Consider the following 20084-nt stretch of genomic DNA (forward strand, 5'->3'; position numbering starts at 1 on the left):
GAGCTATTAGTAGGGGCGTAAATCCAAAGTTGCTATCTCTTTCTAAATTATCCATAATGATGAAATATATAGCTCTCGAACTGACAGTGCTAACGCAAATATAGTATAATTAGTGTGCTGCTCAGCTTCTAACTTAAAAAAATATGCATCTGTTTTTAAATAATTTTATTGTTGAAGTTTAAAAAACAAAATTTAACTTTCGCATTTGAAAAAAAGCTTTTGTAAAAACCTTGCATAATGATTTTTCTTAAGATGTTATATTGTATATTTATGAGGTATATATATTTATAAGGTTTACTTAATACTAAAAAAATATATTTAAACTTTAATATTATTTTAAAGTATCACTAAATTTATTTTATAATTCTTAATATGTTTTAATAAAATATATAGCAAAATTCTAAATAAAAAATATTACAGTATATTTTTTATTTAATATTATGTTCAATAAACAAATTTTAGCGGATGGGTGGCAATTGTACATAATATTTTTCAGTGTATTTATAATTATTTTTGTTGAAATGTATTTGTTATAAGTAAACATATGTTTAAAATAAAATATACTAAAATTACACGAAAACAAATTTAACTGACAATGAAATGACCTAGTCCCTATTGAGTTCCAAATTAAATCTTGGAATATCTGGTCACTTTATTATAAAACTTTTTCTATGAATAGTTAAAGTATTATTGTTGAGAGTAAAGCTTCGTGTGCTCCAAAGTTGTATGATCCGTCATTTACTACATTTTCAACCAAAAGCTCGCCTATTCAAAAAAGCTTCAAATGCTGCGTTTCATTTCAGTTAAACTTAATTACACGAAATAAAATCAGGCGCCTGCTTGAACGTCTTTTCATATAGCTCATTTGCACAATCTCTCGCTTCCGCAAGCAATAAACTTTGATAAACAGTCGCGTTTGTTCGATGTGTGTATAGTATATCATTGTCAATCGAGCTTTACAACCGGGTAGAGTAACTCGCCTAATTCAATTGATTATCCCGGAATGGAGTTTGCTCGGAGCTTTCGCAACAAATTATTGGCCCGGTAGCGGTCTATATAGCTCGTAAATTTCAGGCCATTTTTTTCGCGCCGAATCGTTTCCTGATACATTTTTGCTCGGGCCCGCTAATGCCCGAGCCTGTATTGTGTGTATCGGTAATAAAGATAAAGGGAAGAAAAATTTGGCCGTCGACCAACGCGAGGATGAGGGCGTCCGAAAATAAGGGCGCAACTTTCCAACGAAAACATGACGGGAGAAATATCGGTAATATACTCGCGTGTGTACAGTAGAATCTCATAAACTAAAACACCCCTGTATAATATATTTTATGTGAGAAACGGCCTTATATAGCTTACATTTAGAATTGTCGGTGTGTGGCCAAATTTATCCATAACTCTGATGTTAATACTAACCATTACACCTAGTAGGTTTTTTTTTGGTACACCATCGCAAAACTATAAATTAACAGATTTTTTTTGCGATAAATACATCATACGATCTTCCTAAAATAAAATTATTTACATTAAAATCACCACTGGATAAACATAACAAAGTGATTCAAAATAAGATCGAATATAATATGTTAATAAAAGTGTAGCGACCACACACATAGGAGCACGTTTGAAGGGGTCATTGTCTCAAACGTTAAACTCGCGTTAATGGCTGTGAATTGAGATGTGAATTGGTGGACCACACATCGGTCTGTAGGAGGTATCCGTAAAATTATAATTTGAGGCATCTTGTTGAAAAATATTTTTTTACTTATTATTTTTCTTAAACAAATTATTTTTTTAAAACAAGTTTACGAGTTAATTAAAAAAAAATTATTAATCATTAAAAAATTTTGTACTAGCTTAATTAATCAGTAAGCCAAGTATTTTATATTTATTTAAAGAAAGAGATACAGATGCGTGACAAGAAATAACAGGTGACTTACTAAATGTCGCTGACGTTTAAAGGGTTAAATAAGACGGTCATTAATCTGATCACCAGCAATTATTTTATTACTTCGACACTTATAAGGTCATATTTCAGTGTCTTCTTGGAATTTATTTATTTTTCTATTCCCTATGCTACTTATTTTATCAAGATTTTTTCAATTTTTCTGAAAAGGTGCATTAAACAAATTATAAATTCCATTATCTTTCTTGTAAAATAATTTAAATGTATTAAGTAAGTGATCGCCGAAAGCTTTTCTTTCCATTTGCGTAATTAAGTCTGATTAGGGAAATATTTTTTAAGGATGTTTTATTCTCTTTATTACTTTTCAAAACAACCATTTCATGTACTTTGTAACAGTAAGGTTTTAAAGATATTCTTAGATTGCCTCCTTCATTTCTTTAGTGATTAGTTTTTTTTTTTTTGATTTATTTAATTTGACTTTGTCGTGAAGTGAGAGCGTATACTTTTTTTGTTTTCTAAAAGAGAAGACGTTCTCCATTCAGCATCTTGTATAATTGTATTTAGATGATAAATTGCATTTTCCATACATTCAGGAGAGTTTGTAGTGATAAATGCTAACATATTCTTTAGATTATTGATTTTCCTAAGTCATCCCAATTGTTTTTGTTGTTGTATACAATCAAACTTTTCTCGAGTAATTCGAGTTTTGATTTCCGGAACATCTGTGAAAATCTCGATTCCGTCCTCATTTGCTGACAAGGCCATGACATCTGCACTAACCGATTCGCCTGTCGCTGTCCAGCTCCTTAATACGATAACATTAACCGGTCTAGTTCGTATTATATCATTTTAATAATACATATTTTTTTTTTCTTTTTATATAAAATTGTTAATCCTACATATATTATATTTTGTGTGTCAAGTGAAAATACTATGAATAATTTTTTGACCATCGTGATGCATTGCGGTAACCTGTTAGTTGACGATGGTTCAAATTTAAATAGATAAATACATAATTAGAATGTGGCAATTTAGTGCTGCTTTGTTTATTTATCTGGGATACGTTAATTATTTTTTTAAAACTCGTAAGACCTCACTTTAACAGAAATTATGTTATGTTGTTAAAAACGTGCTAGCATTTTTTTATAATTTACTACGATTGCGGTAGTAATGCTTTTTTTAAAACAATAGTCTTTCACTAAATTAACGTGAAAACTAAATTATTTTGCCGACATAATCCGTGGCAAACGGTGGCTATTAAAAAAATATGACTCGGTCTCCTCGGCCTAAAATAAGGAGAAGTTCGCTTAAATATAATATGTTTATCGTACGATAATGTATGTAAAACAATCCTCTTTTCATACAAATTAATTAAAATAAATTAAAAGCGGTCCATATAGTCCTAAGTATATACAGTTAAAAGAATATACTAATAATAGTATGTAAAACCCTTTGAATATTAATAGAGTAAAAATCTTTATTAACGATATTATAATACTACAAAGTAACTGATATTTGAAAATTAAATAGAAGATAATTTATGACTTTTCTTATCAAGTTTAATAGACAATTATAATTGAATTAATAATTGCCATAAAAATACATTACGAACCCTTTAGGGTTGAATGTGTGCCATTTGCTTACGATATCTGTCGATATTTCCCGACAGTAGCCGATCGAACAAATATACGCAAACCACAAAAGGTTATATATTTGTTTTGCGTTGCGCGCGATAAGGGGAGAAAGCGCCATTTTGTACCAAAAAACGATTAGGTGTTTCGGTAAACACTTATCAAATAGAAGAGCATTTCCAGAGGTTGGATAAACGATATTTTAGTAATATCCAATCGATTTGTATCAGATTTATTATCACGCTCAAACAAGGACATGTTCCACTCTGCGACTTTATGCGGTCGGCCATTTTGTAAAAGAAGTATAAAAAGTCCGTCACCACCGGAAGCGCCGCTAGGTCAGTTAATTCACTCAAGTTCCGGTCGACAGAGAGAGTGGCGAAGTCTAGTCGTCGCCAACCCTCGAAACGTGACAAGGGTTGAGGCCCTTGCGAGTAATCGCCCCTAATGCCGGCAAAAACGCCGCTAATCGGCAAAAACTCGGGGTACTCGGCCGTTTTATATCTCAATCCTGTCGCTAGGACAGAGACGTTGTATAAAAAGGAAGTGTTGTAGCGAAGGAGGAAAGGAAAAGGGCCATTTTGTCAATAAACACGTGTATTGAAGCGTGTTAATGAAAGGGATTGGTCGATTAATGTCGGTGAGCTGTTTCATGGTGTTTACTTTGACCTTTTCTTACCTTGGTGCTTAGATTTTGGTGTACCTAATAAAGCGATTCAATTACTAACTTGTTTGTAATTAATTGAATTAAGGCAAACAATAAAATATTAATTTAATATATACATTCATCGATAAGTTAATTGAACTTAATGTAAATATTAGATAATCCTGAAATGAATGCCGTATTTTAAATGAAGCAAATAATCAATTTTAATGTTTATTTTTATGGTAATAATACAAAAAATAATTTTATTTTGAAGATATTTAAATTTCTCCCAACTCTCAGTCATCTTATATATAATTTTTCTCTACTCTGTAAATCGTATGGCTTTGTTTGAATGGTGTATAATAATACACGTAAACAAATGAAATATATTTAATTATAATAATAAATAATAATAAAAATATGAATTTGAAAAATTGTAATGCGTTCTGTTGTTTCGACCAATGAAAAATAAGCATTCAAATATAAAACAAAATGGCTGACAGTACCATGACAACAGTTTTAAATAATTATTATCTGATTATAAAATTTTGCTACGCGACAATAATTTTCATTAATTTGTCATTTGACTGAATATAAATATTCGGATTGCAAATTAACTAGTGTTGAGGATTAGAAGAATACATTGATTAAACTAGATAAACAATCATAAAACAATCTTCGTAATGAAATCTTCAAATTTTGAATTTTCGTCGCTGGGCTCCGAAGCCGAAAAGTGAGTTTTTTCTTTTTTAATTTATAAACATTATCATAGCTTCCGATTTAACGCACATGTCAGTGGACAAATTAAATATTTTTAAAAAATATATAAAACACTTAAAGAAACAACATAAATGTAATTTTTAGTCATTTCTTTGTTATGACTATTTTACTTTTTTAGATTTAAAATCTCAAAGCTCTACTAAAATTTAATAAGAAATTCATGTTACTCAAAAACAACCAACAAATACATTCCTGTGTCCTCACACTTGCCAGTGTATCCTTCCTGTCAGTAACCAGTCAAATTTAAGAGCATGTTATAATCTCACTCTAAATATTGATATTGCTCACTTAATTCTTACAAAAAAGACTAGCGCAACGTCATAATGTAACATGATTTTTTAAAAGATAATCTCTAAATTTCTGCATGTTTATTTTGTTGCGCAACATTTAAGACGGGTTGTCACAGGCGTCTTCGAAGTGGGTCACTCTGGATACCGGACGTTGAGCTGGACCAGTGAATGGGGAAAAATAATCGGCGGTTCCTGTGATATTTGTTGGTCCGAACTTAAATCGGCCTCCTCTCGGTTGTGGTCCAAGTTAAATGTTTCTTGAAGTTTGGGAGCCTTGAACCTCGATGTACATATATGTCAAACGAAGTGTCGAAGAGAAAGTGATTTTTAGTTGCCAGGGTTCCCCTCCATAATGGACATTGTTTTCCACCCTCTTTTAATAGAACTACCAATTAGAAAAGGGTGGCGAATTTTTTTGAAATATATTTTCATTGACTGATATGATAGATTGAAAACGGCTACGAGCTTTATCTATTCTTAATGAGATGAATATTTTATTTAAAATGATTTTTGGTGGTCTATAATATATTTAATTTTACTGTTTTAATCGCTCTTTAGTTAAAATCAATATGTTCTATAAACAAATACTTAACCATGTTTCTTATAATGCTTTATTATGGCTAGACAATATTTTAAAATTTTATACCGCGTGCCTTTTAGTTCAGTCGGCAAATGTAAACTGTTGATTAATATGCTGAAAGCATTTGTTATTTTGCGCAGTAACTGGCGTTAAATACTTATTACTAAACTCTATTTGCGTTAAGACAGACTGTTTGAGAGCTATCCATTTGATCATTATTCATAATTGAGAAAGGGATGACAAGTTTGGGTTTACGCCCAAATGATAAGTATATCGAACGTATATCCATAGTGTGTGCTAAATATAAACTTTTTATTAATTATGAATAATTATGAAATAGATAGCTCTAGAACTGACTGTTTTAACGCAAATACGATTCACTGGATTTATCTTTAATTAAGAGCGTATATGTGTTATAGCCTATCTACACTTGTGATATAAATTTCAGAAACTTTTAAGTCGTTCTACTCATTTGTGGTAAAGAACTCTTATAAACGCATTTTAAATGATTTATAAAATAGTACTAAACATTTTTTAAAAATTAAGTTGATGCACTTTTAATCCATCAATAAATTAAAAATGGTCCAAATATTTCAATTCTACTGTGAGTTTTCATTGTTAACAAACGACTTTGATCTTCTTATAAAGTTTCGAAAGACTAGAGACAGATACTATTTATTTACATATTAGCCGCCTGATGGTTTACAATAAATCCCAAGCCGCTACAACTACCGGACAACGACTTTAGCGCACGAGGCGTTCAAAATAAATCTTTACGTTTTGTGTTTTATAAATATTATTAAATCTTGACATATTTCTGTTTAAGCCTTTTTTAAATATTATAAATAATAATATTTAATTAATATTACTTATTTTAAACCTTAATTTTTGTAATAAAGCATAGTCATTAAATTATTTCAATGTTTTTCAAGTTAGCAACCATTATGAAGTACAAAAACTTATTCTATCATTGAACATATAAATCGTGTCAATTTTGTTTTTGTATCAGAACCAAATATGTTTGTATACAAATATTTAAAAGTTTAATTCATGCAAATAGGTACTAGTTAGTTAAAGTGTCCAACAAAACTTTATACATATACGAGTACATAGAAAAACTTTTTAGCGAAGGGTAGTTTTGGAGTTTCCCAGTCATAAACGAATAATAGAAAATGAATAGATTTTTTTCGGAAGCTTCGACAAAAAACCTCTCTCAATAATAATGTACAAAATTCATATTTTTGATTTTATTCTTTCTTACCTTTTTCGTTCGCAAATTCTGTTTCTTTACGGGCTTTTACCTTTGTTAATCACTATTTTCACAATATAGATATCAAACTATTAATGTTATACCTTATATTGTACAAATGATTATATACATTATTTTTAATTTATTAATCCAATTTAAACTAAAAAAATGATTGATCACAAGATTTTGAACAGATTTTTTTATTTTCAGGAGCTACACTGGCGCCTTCAACATTCTCCTCGTCGACCACCTTCAGCATCCCACTGGCAACTCTCAGCGAAGATTCAAAGTCGGTCGTCGTCTCCAACGACACATTTAAACTGATGAGTTTGAAAAAGTCCACTGATAGTTTTCCGAGTGCGATGCATCCCGAGAAGATAGACATGTGGACCAAACTGGAGAGATACTCCCTGATGCGACGCGAGGCTCTTCGCAAAGAGAACGAGAAGCTTTTTAAGGGCGATCTGAGCAAGTTGCGCAAAAAAGACAATTTCAACGTGAGCAAAACATCCTATTCCATAGTTAACGACGAGAAGAGCCCCCTAAAGACTACTAACTTAGCCAATGTTAGCTTAGTGAATGACAATGTGGGAGCTTTGCGCGTGTGGCAGAGCAAAAATTATGCATATCCGGATAGTGGCGTTATCGAGACGAAGACTTATAGAAATAATTTAAGTTTAAGTAGCAATTTAAAATTGGAGAAGGGGAAACATATCGACAGGGAGTCGACAGGAAAGTCGCCATATGACATGATCGCCAGATTCAGGAGAGAGGTACCGGAAGATCCGGAGTTGGTGCCTGAATATTGCAAGCCCTTCATCGAAGGACAGCCAGATCAGCAGTCCTTCTTCAGTCCTGGGTATCCAGGAAATTATCCGAACAACTCGGACTGCATCAAAGTACTTTCTGGTGAGTGGCTTTCTATTATTCTGTTCTGAAAAGGGTATAAATAATTAAATATATAATTTTAGAATATTTGGATCAAAAACAACAAATAACATTTTAACTTAAATTTTATTTATATGTCTAATTATATAAGCAGAAAAAATTGCTTAATAAACAGCAGTTTGAGTCATTAAAAATATGCTAAAATGCGTTCACTTTCCCTGTTTATAAATCGCATTTTAATAACTTGAAACATAGACTATGATATAGTGTATAAAAATAATATTAATATATTTTAAATTTTCTCTAATACGAGATATGGATTTAGTAATATTAGTATTACGTGGTATATTCTTATACTTATGTTATACATGAAGTAGTAAAAAAATTAAATGCTTTCAATAAACTTTATTTTTATTCATACAAAACAAAAAAAAAAACATTTTAGTCAAATCTCAGCTGTAGGGTCATATAACAGCTAGGTAATCTTTGGGTCGCCTGGCAGGGAATTAATCACTCCCTGATTGACCAGTTGTGGCTGTGTATGCTTTCGGTAGCCTAATGTTTTCTGAATATATTTAAACGTTATTAATTGACGTATACACCTACACTACTTTAGCTTATTTTATCATATTTACTGCGCGATATCGCAAAGTTTCATATCCCAAATCTTAATTTGCATGGTTTTCGACAAAGATGCTAGATTTAAACAGCTATACTACAGATGCAGGATTTGTTCTCTCAAATCTTTATTTGTTAATTCATTTTTTATTTGTGTACGCAAATGAAGAGATTCCTTATTTATATGATCAGTGGTGTTCAATTGAAATTTGATAATTCGAGAACATTTTAGTGTTGACGTGAGCTGTTTACGTTTTTAAAGCATTCATTTAAGCAGTATAAAATCTTTTTTCCTAAATAGAGTTTAAATTTTAACTCTCGCTATAACTATAAACCATTGCTGGTTTAAGATAATATTCTAGTTTTTAAATAGATAATTAAAAAATGTAAAATTAGACAAATATTATTTATTTATATATAAAAAAACATGATATATTTATTTATATTATTGAGCTTTAAAACTATTTACTGAATCATAGGATGATTGTTATGTATTTCATTAGAAAAATTCTAAAAAATTAAAATAACTGAAATTTGTGGTTTAATAATATTTTAAATGTATTATATTTAAAAATAGTACAAAAAATATCAAATATAGTTTATTTTAAAGGAATATAAATATATTTGGTCTGAATCTTTAATTGAGTTTATACGATATTAGTAGCATTTGCTTGTAATTTACTAAACTACAATTATTATTATTTTATACATATATATTTAATATTACTAACTAGCTGAAAGCTAATTATGAAATACAAAAAAAAATATACGTTTTTTGTATTTTATATATAATTTTACTTAATAAAATTAGGCTGAAGCTTTTAATTTTTTTTTAAGAAAGTCTAACCAGATGCACTGTTAGCTCTAAGGTCATTCAAACCAAGATCCAGAAAATTTATCGTCCGCAATTTACCGCCAGCAATTTACCGCTAGTATAAAATCACTAACAATTGATCAGCGCGTCAATTAATTCCAACAATTTATAGCCCACAAATTTTTGCTAGCATATGTTAGCAATAGGCAATACATATAATTTATATAAATATTTTTTTCATTAAATAAATATTTTCATTTTAAATTAAAAAAATAGTTTTTTATAAGCGTTATTTTTACCATCCGCACGGTGAATAAATACATGTAAACTGATATTTCATATATTGCCAAGTTAGTAAAATTAAATTCATTCTACTAAAAATATAGCTTCACTGTAACAGTTGCGTAACCCAAACCCTAACTGTTCAAACCCAAACCTAATTTAATGAAAGTTTTAAAACTAATTAAAAAAAATTTAACTTACATTATTTTTTATTTTAAATATTCCATTATAGCTTGACAGGCGTAAGCCCAATACGTTACAACGATAGTTAGAAAAATAGTTATATTGTCAAATTTGTTTATTTCGTATTTAAACTTACTACATTACCCTTAAATAGTGTATATACAGTATCTAATATGTTTTGTAGTTCTCAAATTATGCTTATATAGTTTTGCTGGATGTTTGTATTTATTAACAAAAGTTTATATTAGCAACTATTGATATATTTTAAGGTTTAAGTTTTATTTCTTTAAACTTTTTTATATATATATATAATAGAATTCATCATTTAAAATATTATTTACTTCTTTATAATTCTCAAGTATGCCGAATATGTATATTACGTTTTTGACTTTATCGTTTAAATATTTTATGTGTGGTATAAGGGAGATTAATATTAATTTACATTGAAAGGCCATATTTAAAGACTCCGGTAGACCCATTTCCAACCATGATCCGTATTTATCGATCATCATAACCGTGACAGGTGGGCGATTCAGTATGAATATTTTATCCTGGGGAATAATAATCGTAATGGACCCAGGGATTAGACTCCGCTGATTATGTACGCTCGGTCGGGCCGAAACAGCTTTGGTTTTTAGCCTAATTAATATCACTTTGGCAGTACCCCTATGAGGCTTAATACCTTGACGCACCCTCGTCAAAAGCGATTCTGAAGACGCTGGACATAAATCACTGTCTTTTGAAATGATCCTCGGTTAGCCGATCTGTTTACCTTCAGATGACACGGGATAACTTACTGCGGTCGTGCTCTTCTGTGCGAAGCTTTGATCGCCGATGGCTGTAATGACGTCATTAATGTTGCCTTTTCTGAAAGGATTTTCTATTCGCAGTTTTTCGCCTCAGTGATACGCAAAAACCGCACAAACAATGTTCTTTCACGTCACGTACACGTCAAATGTCATGCACGAGTGAATTTTCGATGCGTCTACGAAATATGTACTGCGTATTTATGGTGTGTGTGTGTGTGTGTGTGTGTTTTTTTTGCTATTTCACTGCAAAATAAATAGGGTTTGATCACACGGTCCATGATATGCTGAAAAATCTACATTTATATTAAAATTTAATATTTTAATAAATTTATAACAAACGTTGTTTAAATTTTTATGCATGAAAAAATTGTACATTATTGAGATAAATTTTGTATAATGCTAAATCTCGATTTAAATATTTATTTATTTAAATATGCTTCCCAGGGGGAACAACGCGCATTCTGCCTAAAACAGTTTTACAAAAACAACTATTCTTATGACGCTGCTGATTACACAGTGTCAATCAATATCTGAGTATTTATTTAATTAAATGGTGGCTCAGGATGTTTAAAAAGACCAGTTTTACAATAAAGCGAATGACCACGGAGCAAAAATGTCACGCAATTTAGCGAGTTTGTACGAGAAGATCCGGGCTTGACGACTCGCACGCGTTCTGCTGCTATAGCGATACCAAGCTCAACTTTCGTCAAATTTTGCAATTCGATTTGAAACTACGTTTATGTACGATCCAATTGGTGCAAGCTTGGGTTACCTGCCGTACTTCCAATGTGACTATGCCGGCAGCTTCATAAGATTCTCATGTCATCTGGACGAAATACCGTTACACGAAAGAGCATGCTTTATCTCTTTCTTCGTTGCATGCGACACCACTCCCATTTTTATTTCTAGGGGATCGGCGTCAGTTCTGGATTGCTAAATGAATAAATTTGATTAACCTACAATACCACTAACTTCATTCTATAATTTTACTACTTATGTATCTGATTTTTTTTAATTTTGTGCGGAATTTCAACGATATTTTAAATAAATATAATTATTATAGTCATTATTAAATGTATTCTTACTACTTTTTTTTCCAAAACCAATAAAATATTTATATTTATTATAAGAAAAGAACATTATTATATAATAAAAATAAAATGGTAAATATTTCTTTAGAAGTGCAGGGTAACACCCCCACGGTGTATGGCTGAGAGGCAAATAGTAGTGGATTCTAATTAGAATGTAACGGTAAACCGTCGAGCTCGATAGGGAATCTTATGATGCATACCGGCAGGCCTGCCGAGAGGGGGAGGGGAGACGGAACAAATTCACGGGGCCCATTCTCCTTGAGGGGTCCGACTCATAGCAAGAATATATTCATGTAAAATCTGAACTAAACTAGTTGTTTGCGATGTATTTTAGGTTCCTTTAGCTCTTTTTTATACATACAATAAATAAAAGGAGTGGAACATTGCCTTTAAAAGCACCCACTTTCTAGGAAGTACTTCGACAATAAACATTGTTATTCAAAGGGACAGATTGTATTTTTTTGAGCGGCTTCATTTGTGTTAAAATTTGTTTGCAAATTATTGTTAATTTAATTGCTTTTTGAACCTTAAAATATTCAATGAATTTAAATTAGTAGCAGTAAATTTAGGTATTTGATCTGAAAATTCAGATTAAATACTATGATTTTATGTATTGTATTATGAGTAATTTGACAACTATATTTAATACATAAAAATAAATAAATGATGCACTCAGTTTCATATGGTTATTTCGCGACTTGAGTGACAACGAGATTCGGAAAAAAGTAAAAAAACTATCAAACAAAATTAACTTGATCTTGGTAAACTGTTATCCGATGAAATATTACATTTAAAATCAATATATGATACAAAAATTTAAATTACAAATAGTTTACCTATAGAGTTGCTGAATTAAATAAAATAACTTACTCTTGAAACGATATTTCAAAATATTGTTATTGGTTTTAAATTATTTTTTACAATATCAGTAGTAACGTCATTTGGGGGATAGGTGAGAGCATTTGCCCCCCATATCTAAATCTATCTCATAACAGACAGTTTGTAACCTATGGTGGCCGATTGTCGAAGGAATATTTTACCCCTTCGGGGGTTCCTCAAGGATCCAATCTGGGCCCTCTGCTTTTTGTGTTATTTATTAATGACATAAATACAGAAATTACAAATTCAAGTTTTCTTCTGTACGCAGATGATTTAAAATTATATAAATGCATTCGATCTGTTGTGGACTCCTTCTCTCTACAAAGTGATTTAGACTCTCTATGGAGATGGGCTTTCGTTATCCGTCTGCCCTTTACTGTCGGAAAGTGCCATGCTGTGTTATTTTCTCGATCCCATTCGCCATCAGCTTATTTTTACCATCTAGGTGCTACATTTTGACTAGAGAAACTTCCACTAAAGATCTCGGAATCACTTTCGAGAGCAAATGGAGGTTCTCTCTACACATACACGACGTCTGTGATAAATCTTCCAAGATGCTCGGCTTTGTTGTGAAGAATGCCTTTCACTTTGACGATCCGTCAGTTATTCGCATCCTCTATGACACCTTAGTTCATAGCATTTTTGAATCGGGATCTATAATTTGGAATCCCCGAATAGCCAAATATTCCCTTTTAGTGTAAAAAATTCAAAAAAGGTATTTAAGATACCTTTACAAATAGACATTTGGTTATTATCCGTACATATATCCCAGTGCCTTTCTTTTAGGAGCTCGTTTTAGATCTCGCAGAAAGTTGTATGTCGCTAAGCATTTTTTCAAATTACTAAAAGGTATTGTCGACAATCCAACTATTCTTGAGGAATTCTAGTTTTGGTTCCGGAACATTTTCGAGAATCACAATCGCGTCCTCTTTTGATGGCCGTTAGGGCTAGGACGTCCGCACTTACCGACTCGCCTATAGCTGTGGCCATCCGGCTCCTTAATACGCTGGCATTACATATTGACCTGTTAAAAGTCAGCTACGAGGAGTTGATCCAGTTTGTATCATTTAATTTTGATATTTTATAATTTTTTGTTATGTTTATTATTTTTAAGTATTGTTCTATTTAATTTTTTTTTTATTTTGTAAATTAAAAATTTGTTTTTGACTATCGTGGCGCATTGGGGTAAACTATTAGGCCACGATGGTCTTAATTTAATCTAAAAAATAAAATAAATATTTTTTAAAATATGTCATTTTAGTAATAACATATTATTTTTTAACTTATATATAAATACTAAAACATTCATCTTTAATATTTCATGAACATACATCATACTTCTAAAAGTAGCAAATCTATTATTTAAGATTAATCTCATTGCCCTATTATTTCATGTTTGCAACATTTGTTGATCTAATTTATCAAACATATCTAATATTGTTGTACAATAAATAAAATAAGGCAATACGATACTATTATAAATTATTTTTTTGAGTTTATACTTAACATATTTTTCATTCTGGATAATATAATTATGTTTCTACTTTTTTTTATGTAATTACAATGTACCTTAAAAATTTAATGTTTTATCTGCAAATACTCCTTAGTATATTATATTATATTATATTATTAACTATTTCTATAATAGAGTTATTTATAAATATTTTTATATTATTATCTACCATATTTTTCCTGTTCTAACCCAAACCTTTTGCAATTCAAAACTGCCTTCCATTTTTAGAAGAAAAATCTTACAATCCAGCAATCATGACAAACTTTTTTAAATGCCTCTTTAAAATCAGCGTAGATACATTAAATTACACGCTGATTTCAACCTTATTTTTAGAAGATATATTACATATAAATATCGTATTTTTTTCTAAATATTTACTTTGTCTATATATTGTTTTTAGAAATAAATAAATTACAAGCTTAATATAAATCAGGTTAATTATTAAAAATATAAGGTTATAGATATATATTATATCAACTAGAGCTTTTAAAATAATAATTCACGTCTCTAAAGCAAAATGTGCTTGTGCATTTTATGTCTATATTAAAATCCAAGTTTGGTTTTATCGTAGTCACCATTTCTAAAGATTAATGGGTTAATATGCACTGGCGTAGTGTTTTAATACTAGTTTTTACTATTAGAATGGCATTGTTATTTAATTGCTGCTATTTAAAATCTATTGAGTTAGTAAACAAAGATGTGTTATGTAATGGCTCTAATTTTAAAAACTGTCAATTAAATATGTTTACCGATCCTAGTACAGTTTATTTATTACAATTTATCCTGTTAAATATAGGTTTGAACTTGAAATATAGGAGTATTATTAAGTATTTGCCGCTCGCTTTTTACTGTATATCGTTACCTTGTTTACTTTTTAATCAGTTGTAACTATAACTTCTGTTTTTTGCGGGTGTCAAAATCCTTGACAACTGTAAAACTACTTTTATATGCTTTATACACAAATATTGTTAAACTATGTCTTGGATTTCTACCTTTCTCTAATGTAAAACGTGTCTTTTTGGTGGCCCTTTATAAGCGAAACCATTGTATTTGCATCTCGATACTGTAAAAAAGTATCGAATAGCAATAATTATTAGTTAGCGAGACAATGCGTGCTATTTGGGATATGTGAATATGGTAATACATTGTATAAGTAGGTTGTTAATTGGTTAACGATAATGTCGAATTCATAAAAAAAAAATACAATCTCATTTACAACTGGACCATTTAATAGCAGGTCCCATTCAAAAGCTTTTAATATGCTAATAAATCATACAGTCAGTGGAAATGTGATATTCAAAGACAGATGTTTGAATTGCAGCATCTACAATTATGCATATGATTGACGAACTAGTTAATAATGATAAAGAGGATATTGAATTTGTACAACAATATTATGTTACAAAATTATTATTATTAGTCCGTGATCGTGGGATCATTTTCATATATAAATTTGCTTATCGTAAAAACACGTTAAACGACTTAACTGTCTTCATACATTATTGACAGCAAAAATGTATTTCTATGAGTCAAAGGATTAACAAAAAAATGCTGACTATTGTCAACTCTCGCGGATCGTAAACTTCAAAGCATCATAAAATTGTATAATCTTCTATTATATAAATCACATTTGCTCTTTTTATATTTGCGGATGCCGAAACGAATGAAACTTACATTGTAAAAAAATACTTTCGGACTGTTAAGTCCGTTTTCGATGCACCGCTCTCACTCCCTACTTAATCTCTAAATCGTATATGACTTTCTTCTTGTGATTCGGTTCTAGCACGCGCGAATTGGAAGCCTTGGCGTTCATTGATCTATTACATTGTATATGGATACCTATTATGATACCATTTACTATCATAAAAAATAGTTGGTTACTATATTGTCAGTGTACATCATTATTGGATTAAATAAAAATTACCGTTTCAAGCAAATGTCAGGTAAAAAAGATAAAAAAAGTATTAAACGCCCACAACTTAGATACCTTTATATCAATCTGTGCTTATTTCTAATGCGTTCAAAACATTAAATTTCATATCAAATATATCCTATATCAGATTTATCATTTCCAATTTTGAACGTCGAATTTCACACATAAGATTTAACATTCCATTTCATTGAACTTTGGGATAGATCACACGTAAAATTGCCGAGCTCACATCTAGCAGAAGCACCATCGGCTATTCCATTTATTATTGAGGAACAAGAATGAATACATACATACGTACGGATCCGAACAAAAGAGACGAGGAATTGAAACGCAATAAAAATGTATGTATGCCCTCTATTACGGTGTTTTCTTTTTTTATATTTCGTTTCCATCACATAAAATATTCAACTAATTTCGCGCGTCTGTGAAAGGTTTTCAAATTCAATTATCGCCATATCTCTCCTTCGCATTGGCTTGCTTTATTATTTCGTGGAAGATTTTTTTCAGCGTTCAATATTTGGGATGAAAACTCATCATAAGATAATGTCATTGGTTATTTCGTTATGCACATTTAAACGTGCAACGTTGCTCTTCCCTAAAAAAATTCAATAAAAACGGTTTTCTTGTGAGCGTACACAATAAAAAATAAAAATAGGGACTCCTTACGTTCTTCAGACAGACTTGAATTGTAAATAAAACTAGTTGGTACAAACACATTTTTTTTCCGGAACATACTTTTCTAGAGGGCACAGAGAACACTCGTTACTATCGCTCGGCATCTAGTCATCCATCTAAGTCACTCGACCCACTTTACTTCTTGATAGTTAATTAATCCGGAGGCTCTCTACTTTTTTACCAGACAGTCTTAATTAATATCCACAAACATATATATTTCCCCAAATTGAGCCTACGTAACATCCTTTGTTACACGTTCGATACACAACTTAGTTTTAAAATACCTCCTTCGTCTCTCTGAAATTTACTACCTGCGCACCTGTACCTTGTAACTGCAAAGCCAGTCAATTTAGTTTCGCGCATAGAATTCGCCAAAGGACGAAACTCTAATACATCGGTGGGACCTTAAATCAACTCTAAACCCTCCCACCAACCTTCGCTCGAAAAGGATTGGTCCGTTATTAGGAAGAGATGAAACTATTTAATAACACTACGCTTCGTTAGTTAGTTTCTGTGCTGCTAGAGTTTAATTAAAATTGATGCTGGAATTCTAAAAGCCAATTAAGGTCGGATCTGGTTGTTTGTCTGCGTCTTAGAACAGTAACTCTGAGTTATTTATGATAAAGCATTCATGTTGTGTATTATTTTAAAATAACTGTAAAACTAGGACAATAAAAAAATATATTAAATCCTTAATGCATTACTAAAGATTAGCTTTATTAAAAATGATTATGTTATAACATTTATCACAAATCTTTAATTTTCATTCTTGACCCTTTCCACGCTGTGCGAATCATATGATGGGCATACGAATCTCGCGAAACTCATAATGTTTACAATTTATTATGAATTACCATTGTATGAAAAATAAAAATATAAAATAAAACGTTAGTGGTTTAAAATAATTTAAGGAAAAAAAAATAAAACCCCTAACAATTTAAGCTAAAACAATACTTTTTTTATAAAAATTATTTTAAAAATACACATACATAAGTACATTAAATGCACAATAATGGTTCAAAACCATTTATATTGTTTATAATTAAAATCAGCTCCCGGTTTCAATGCTTTAAATTTACGCGACCACGAAACGTTTTTAATGTTTTGAATTTTTAAGCGAATTTTATCAATTATGAATTACAGTTTTAAGTTGGGGCGACTTATTTTTATGCCATTGCTATCTCATATTAATTTTAATTTTAGTAAATTACTTTGTGTTGGTATTTGAAGGATCTTATTTTTTTAATTAGTATAAAAATCTGTATTATATAATATTTTTATATATTTATTTTGAATAACTCGCAATTTATAAAAAATAGCATCATTGCTTTCACTCTACATAGGACAGGCATATATTTAAATGTTTCATATTACTTGTTTATAGATAACAATTTAATTTTTTATAGTTTATAATAAATATCAGTCTAAGGGCCGCAAGTACAGCAAGCCTTTGAGAGCGAAATTTCATGGTGTAAGCTTATGTATTTACCGCTTGTTTTACAATTAACGTTACTGCTCTGTTTTGGAGTTTATCCACCTTTTTTTTAAATAATTGCTTTTGTTTTAAATTGGACCAAAGCCTCCCACCTCTCAAAATATTTATTTAAGATTCCGAAAAAATGTAATTTATTCATTGAGTAAATCAACCAAGTATTCGGCAGACGCATACGGTCATTTCTTTTCGCTCGCTCGCTCGCGTGTTAAGTGACGAGAGTGAACGAGAAGAAGTTGGCGTGCGGAACGCATGTAACGCATCCCTTATCTCTCACTCTATCTCGTTATTTAACATACGAGCGAGCGAAAGGGAATGTATCTCACCGTACGCGCATGATATTCGGTCCTGTGAAACATACATTTTAAAATTAATTTATAGCTTTAGTAGCTCTTTCTAAAAATAAATATAAAATATTTAGTTTACTGGTAAATGAAGCTAGTACAATAATCTTTAATTATTAAAAAAAAAATGTAAATAATTCGTTTACTTGCTTTAAAAAAATATTCAGCAAATGACTCATCGCTGGCGTTTAAGTGGTTAAAGACCAATCCTAGTCCTAGTACAATTAAGAATTTAATCCATTACGTAAATAATAAATAGGTTGCAAGCGAATTTTGAATTTTCATATTTTATTTTAACAATTTTGCTCTTGAAAATTTGTTTTTCTTGAATTACTTTGCGATGATAAAAAGATGTGTGAATTTTTTATTTATTTTTAAGAGCCGCTATTTTGTTTCAAAATGGCTAAGAGTTACTAACAAGTTTGCTAGAGATATTTACTAAATTACTTTTGAAAAAGTTTGATGGCCATCTAATTTAAACTAAGGCAGTTATTGTGTTAAAACCCGTTATATCCCAAACCTTGTTGAATGATTCCACATAGTAAAAATATGCAAAGATAAAAATATAACAAACCAACATGATGCTATTTAATGTAAATTGTCTTAGAAAAACAGTAAAGTTGTATAAAAAAGTTTCCTTTCGCGTTGTTGTTCTTTGTTTGTTAAATTCATACGCATTGTACAACAATCTCACAAGAAAAAATATAAGTTTAGCATAATTCCACTTTGTAAAACAATCTTTGTAAAAGTATGAAGATTGAAAAGCCATATCGATAAACATATTTTGTATCACATCATCGTAAAGTCATCGCAAAGTATATTTTAAAACTTTGGCCGACATAAAAGCTCCTTTGTAGAAAATACTATGTTTATTCACATTTCACAAAAAAATCCTAAAATAAGGCGCATACTACATTTACTGTGACATGGTTTATGGTTTCCCCTTTTGAGATATAGCATTCTCATTTCAGTGATTTTTTTAATTTTAATAATAAAAAAAATCACTAAAATGTTCATAATTCAAACATGGCTACTTTTTATTCTTGTCACAATATTTATAATACAATGAAAATGTATTATTTAATTGTAATAAGCATTTAAAAAGATTTTTATATAGCTTTTAAAATCATAAAATAGTCGTCGCGTTATAGTACCAAAGTCCGAAATTGCGTGCTGCGTGGAAAGGGTTAATGAAGTTTATTTTATTTTTTTACATTTTTAATGCTGTTAGATAATTTTATATAAGGAAAAAGAGAAAATCTGGCTTTTCTTTAGCACCCCTCGTTTCAAACACGCCGTAAGTGTGTGTGTGTGTGTGTGTGTGTGTGTGTAAATCTGACACAAGTTTTGTTACCATAAATAAATAGTTTGCGGTTTTGTGGCCCACCAAGGGGCGGCGGTTGGTGCGTGCGTGCGAGATTATGAATAATTCGTCGCAGGTGGGATGATGGGATTATAGCTATGTGTGGAGACATGGTAATTGA

General features: G+C 30.5%; 1 protein-coding gene across 1 annotated transcript in view; it reads left to right on the top strand.

The window, feature by feature from the left end:
- Neto (Neuropilin and tolloid-like) overlaps positions 1–20084 on the top strand; it is a 228289-nt gene that overhangs the window by 159602 nt on the left and 48603 nt on the right. Inside the window, exon 3 of the mRNA XM_088191360.1 lies at positions 7290–7988. Coding sequence (XP_088047486.1) covers positions 7290–7988 — 699 coding nt within the window. The remainder of the gene's footprint in view (positions 1–7289; positions 7989–20084) is intronic.

Source organism: Plectrocnemia conspersa, unplaced genomic scaffold (assembly GCF_051122295.1).
Source record: "Plectrocnemia conspersa isolate PC_06_02 unplaced genomic scaffold, ASM5112229v1 ptg000009l, whole genome shotgun sequence".
NCBI lineage: Eukaryota > Metazoa > Arthropoda > Insecta > Trichoptera > Polycentropodidae > Plectrocnemia > Plectrocnemia conspersa.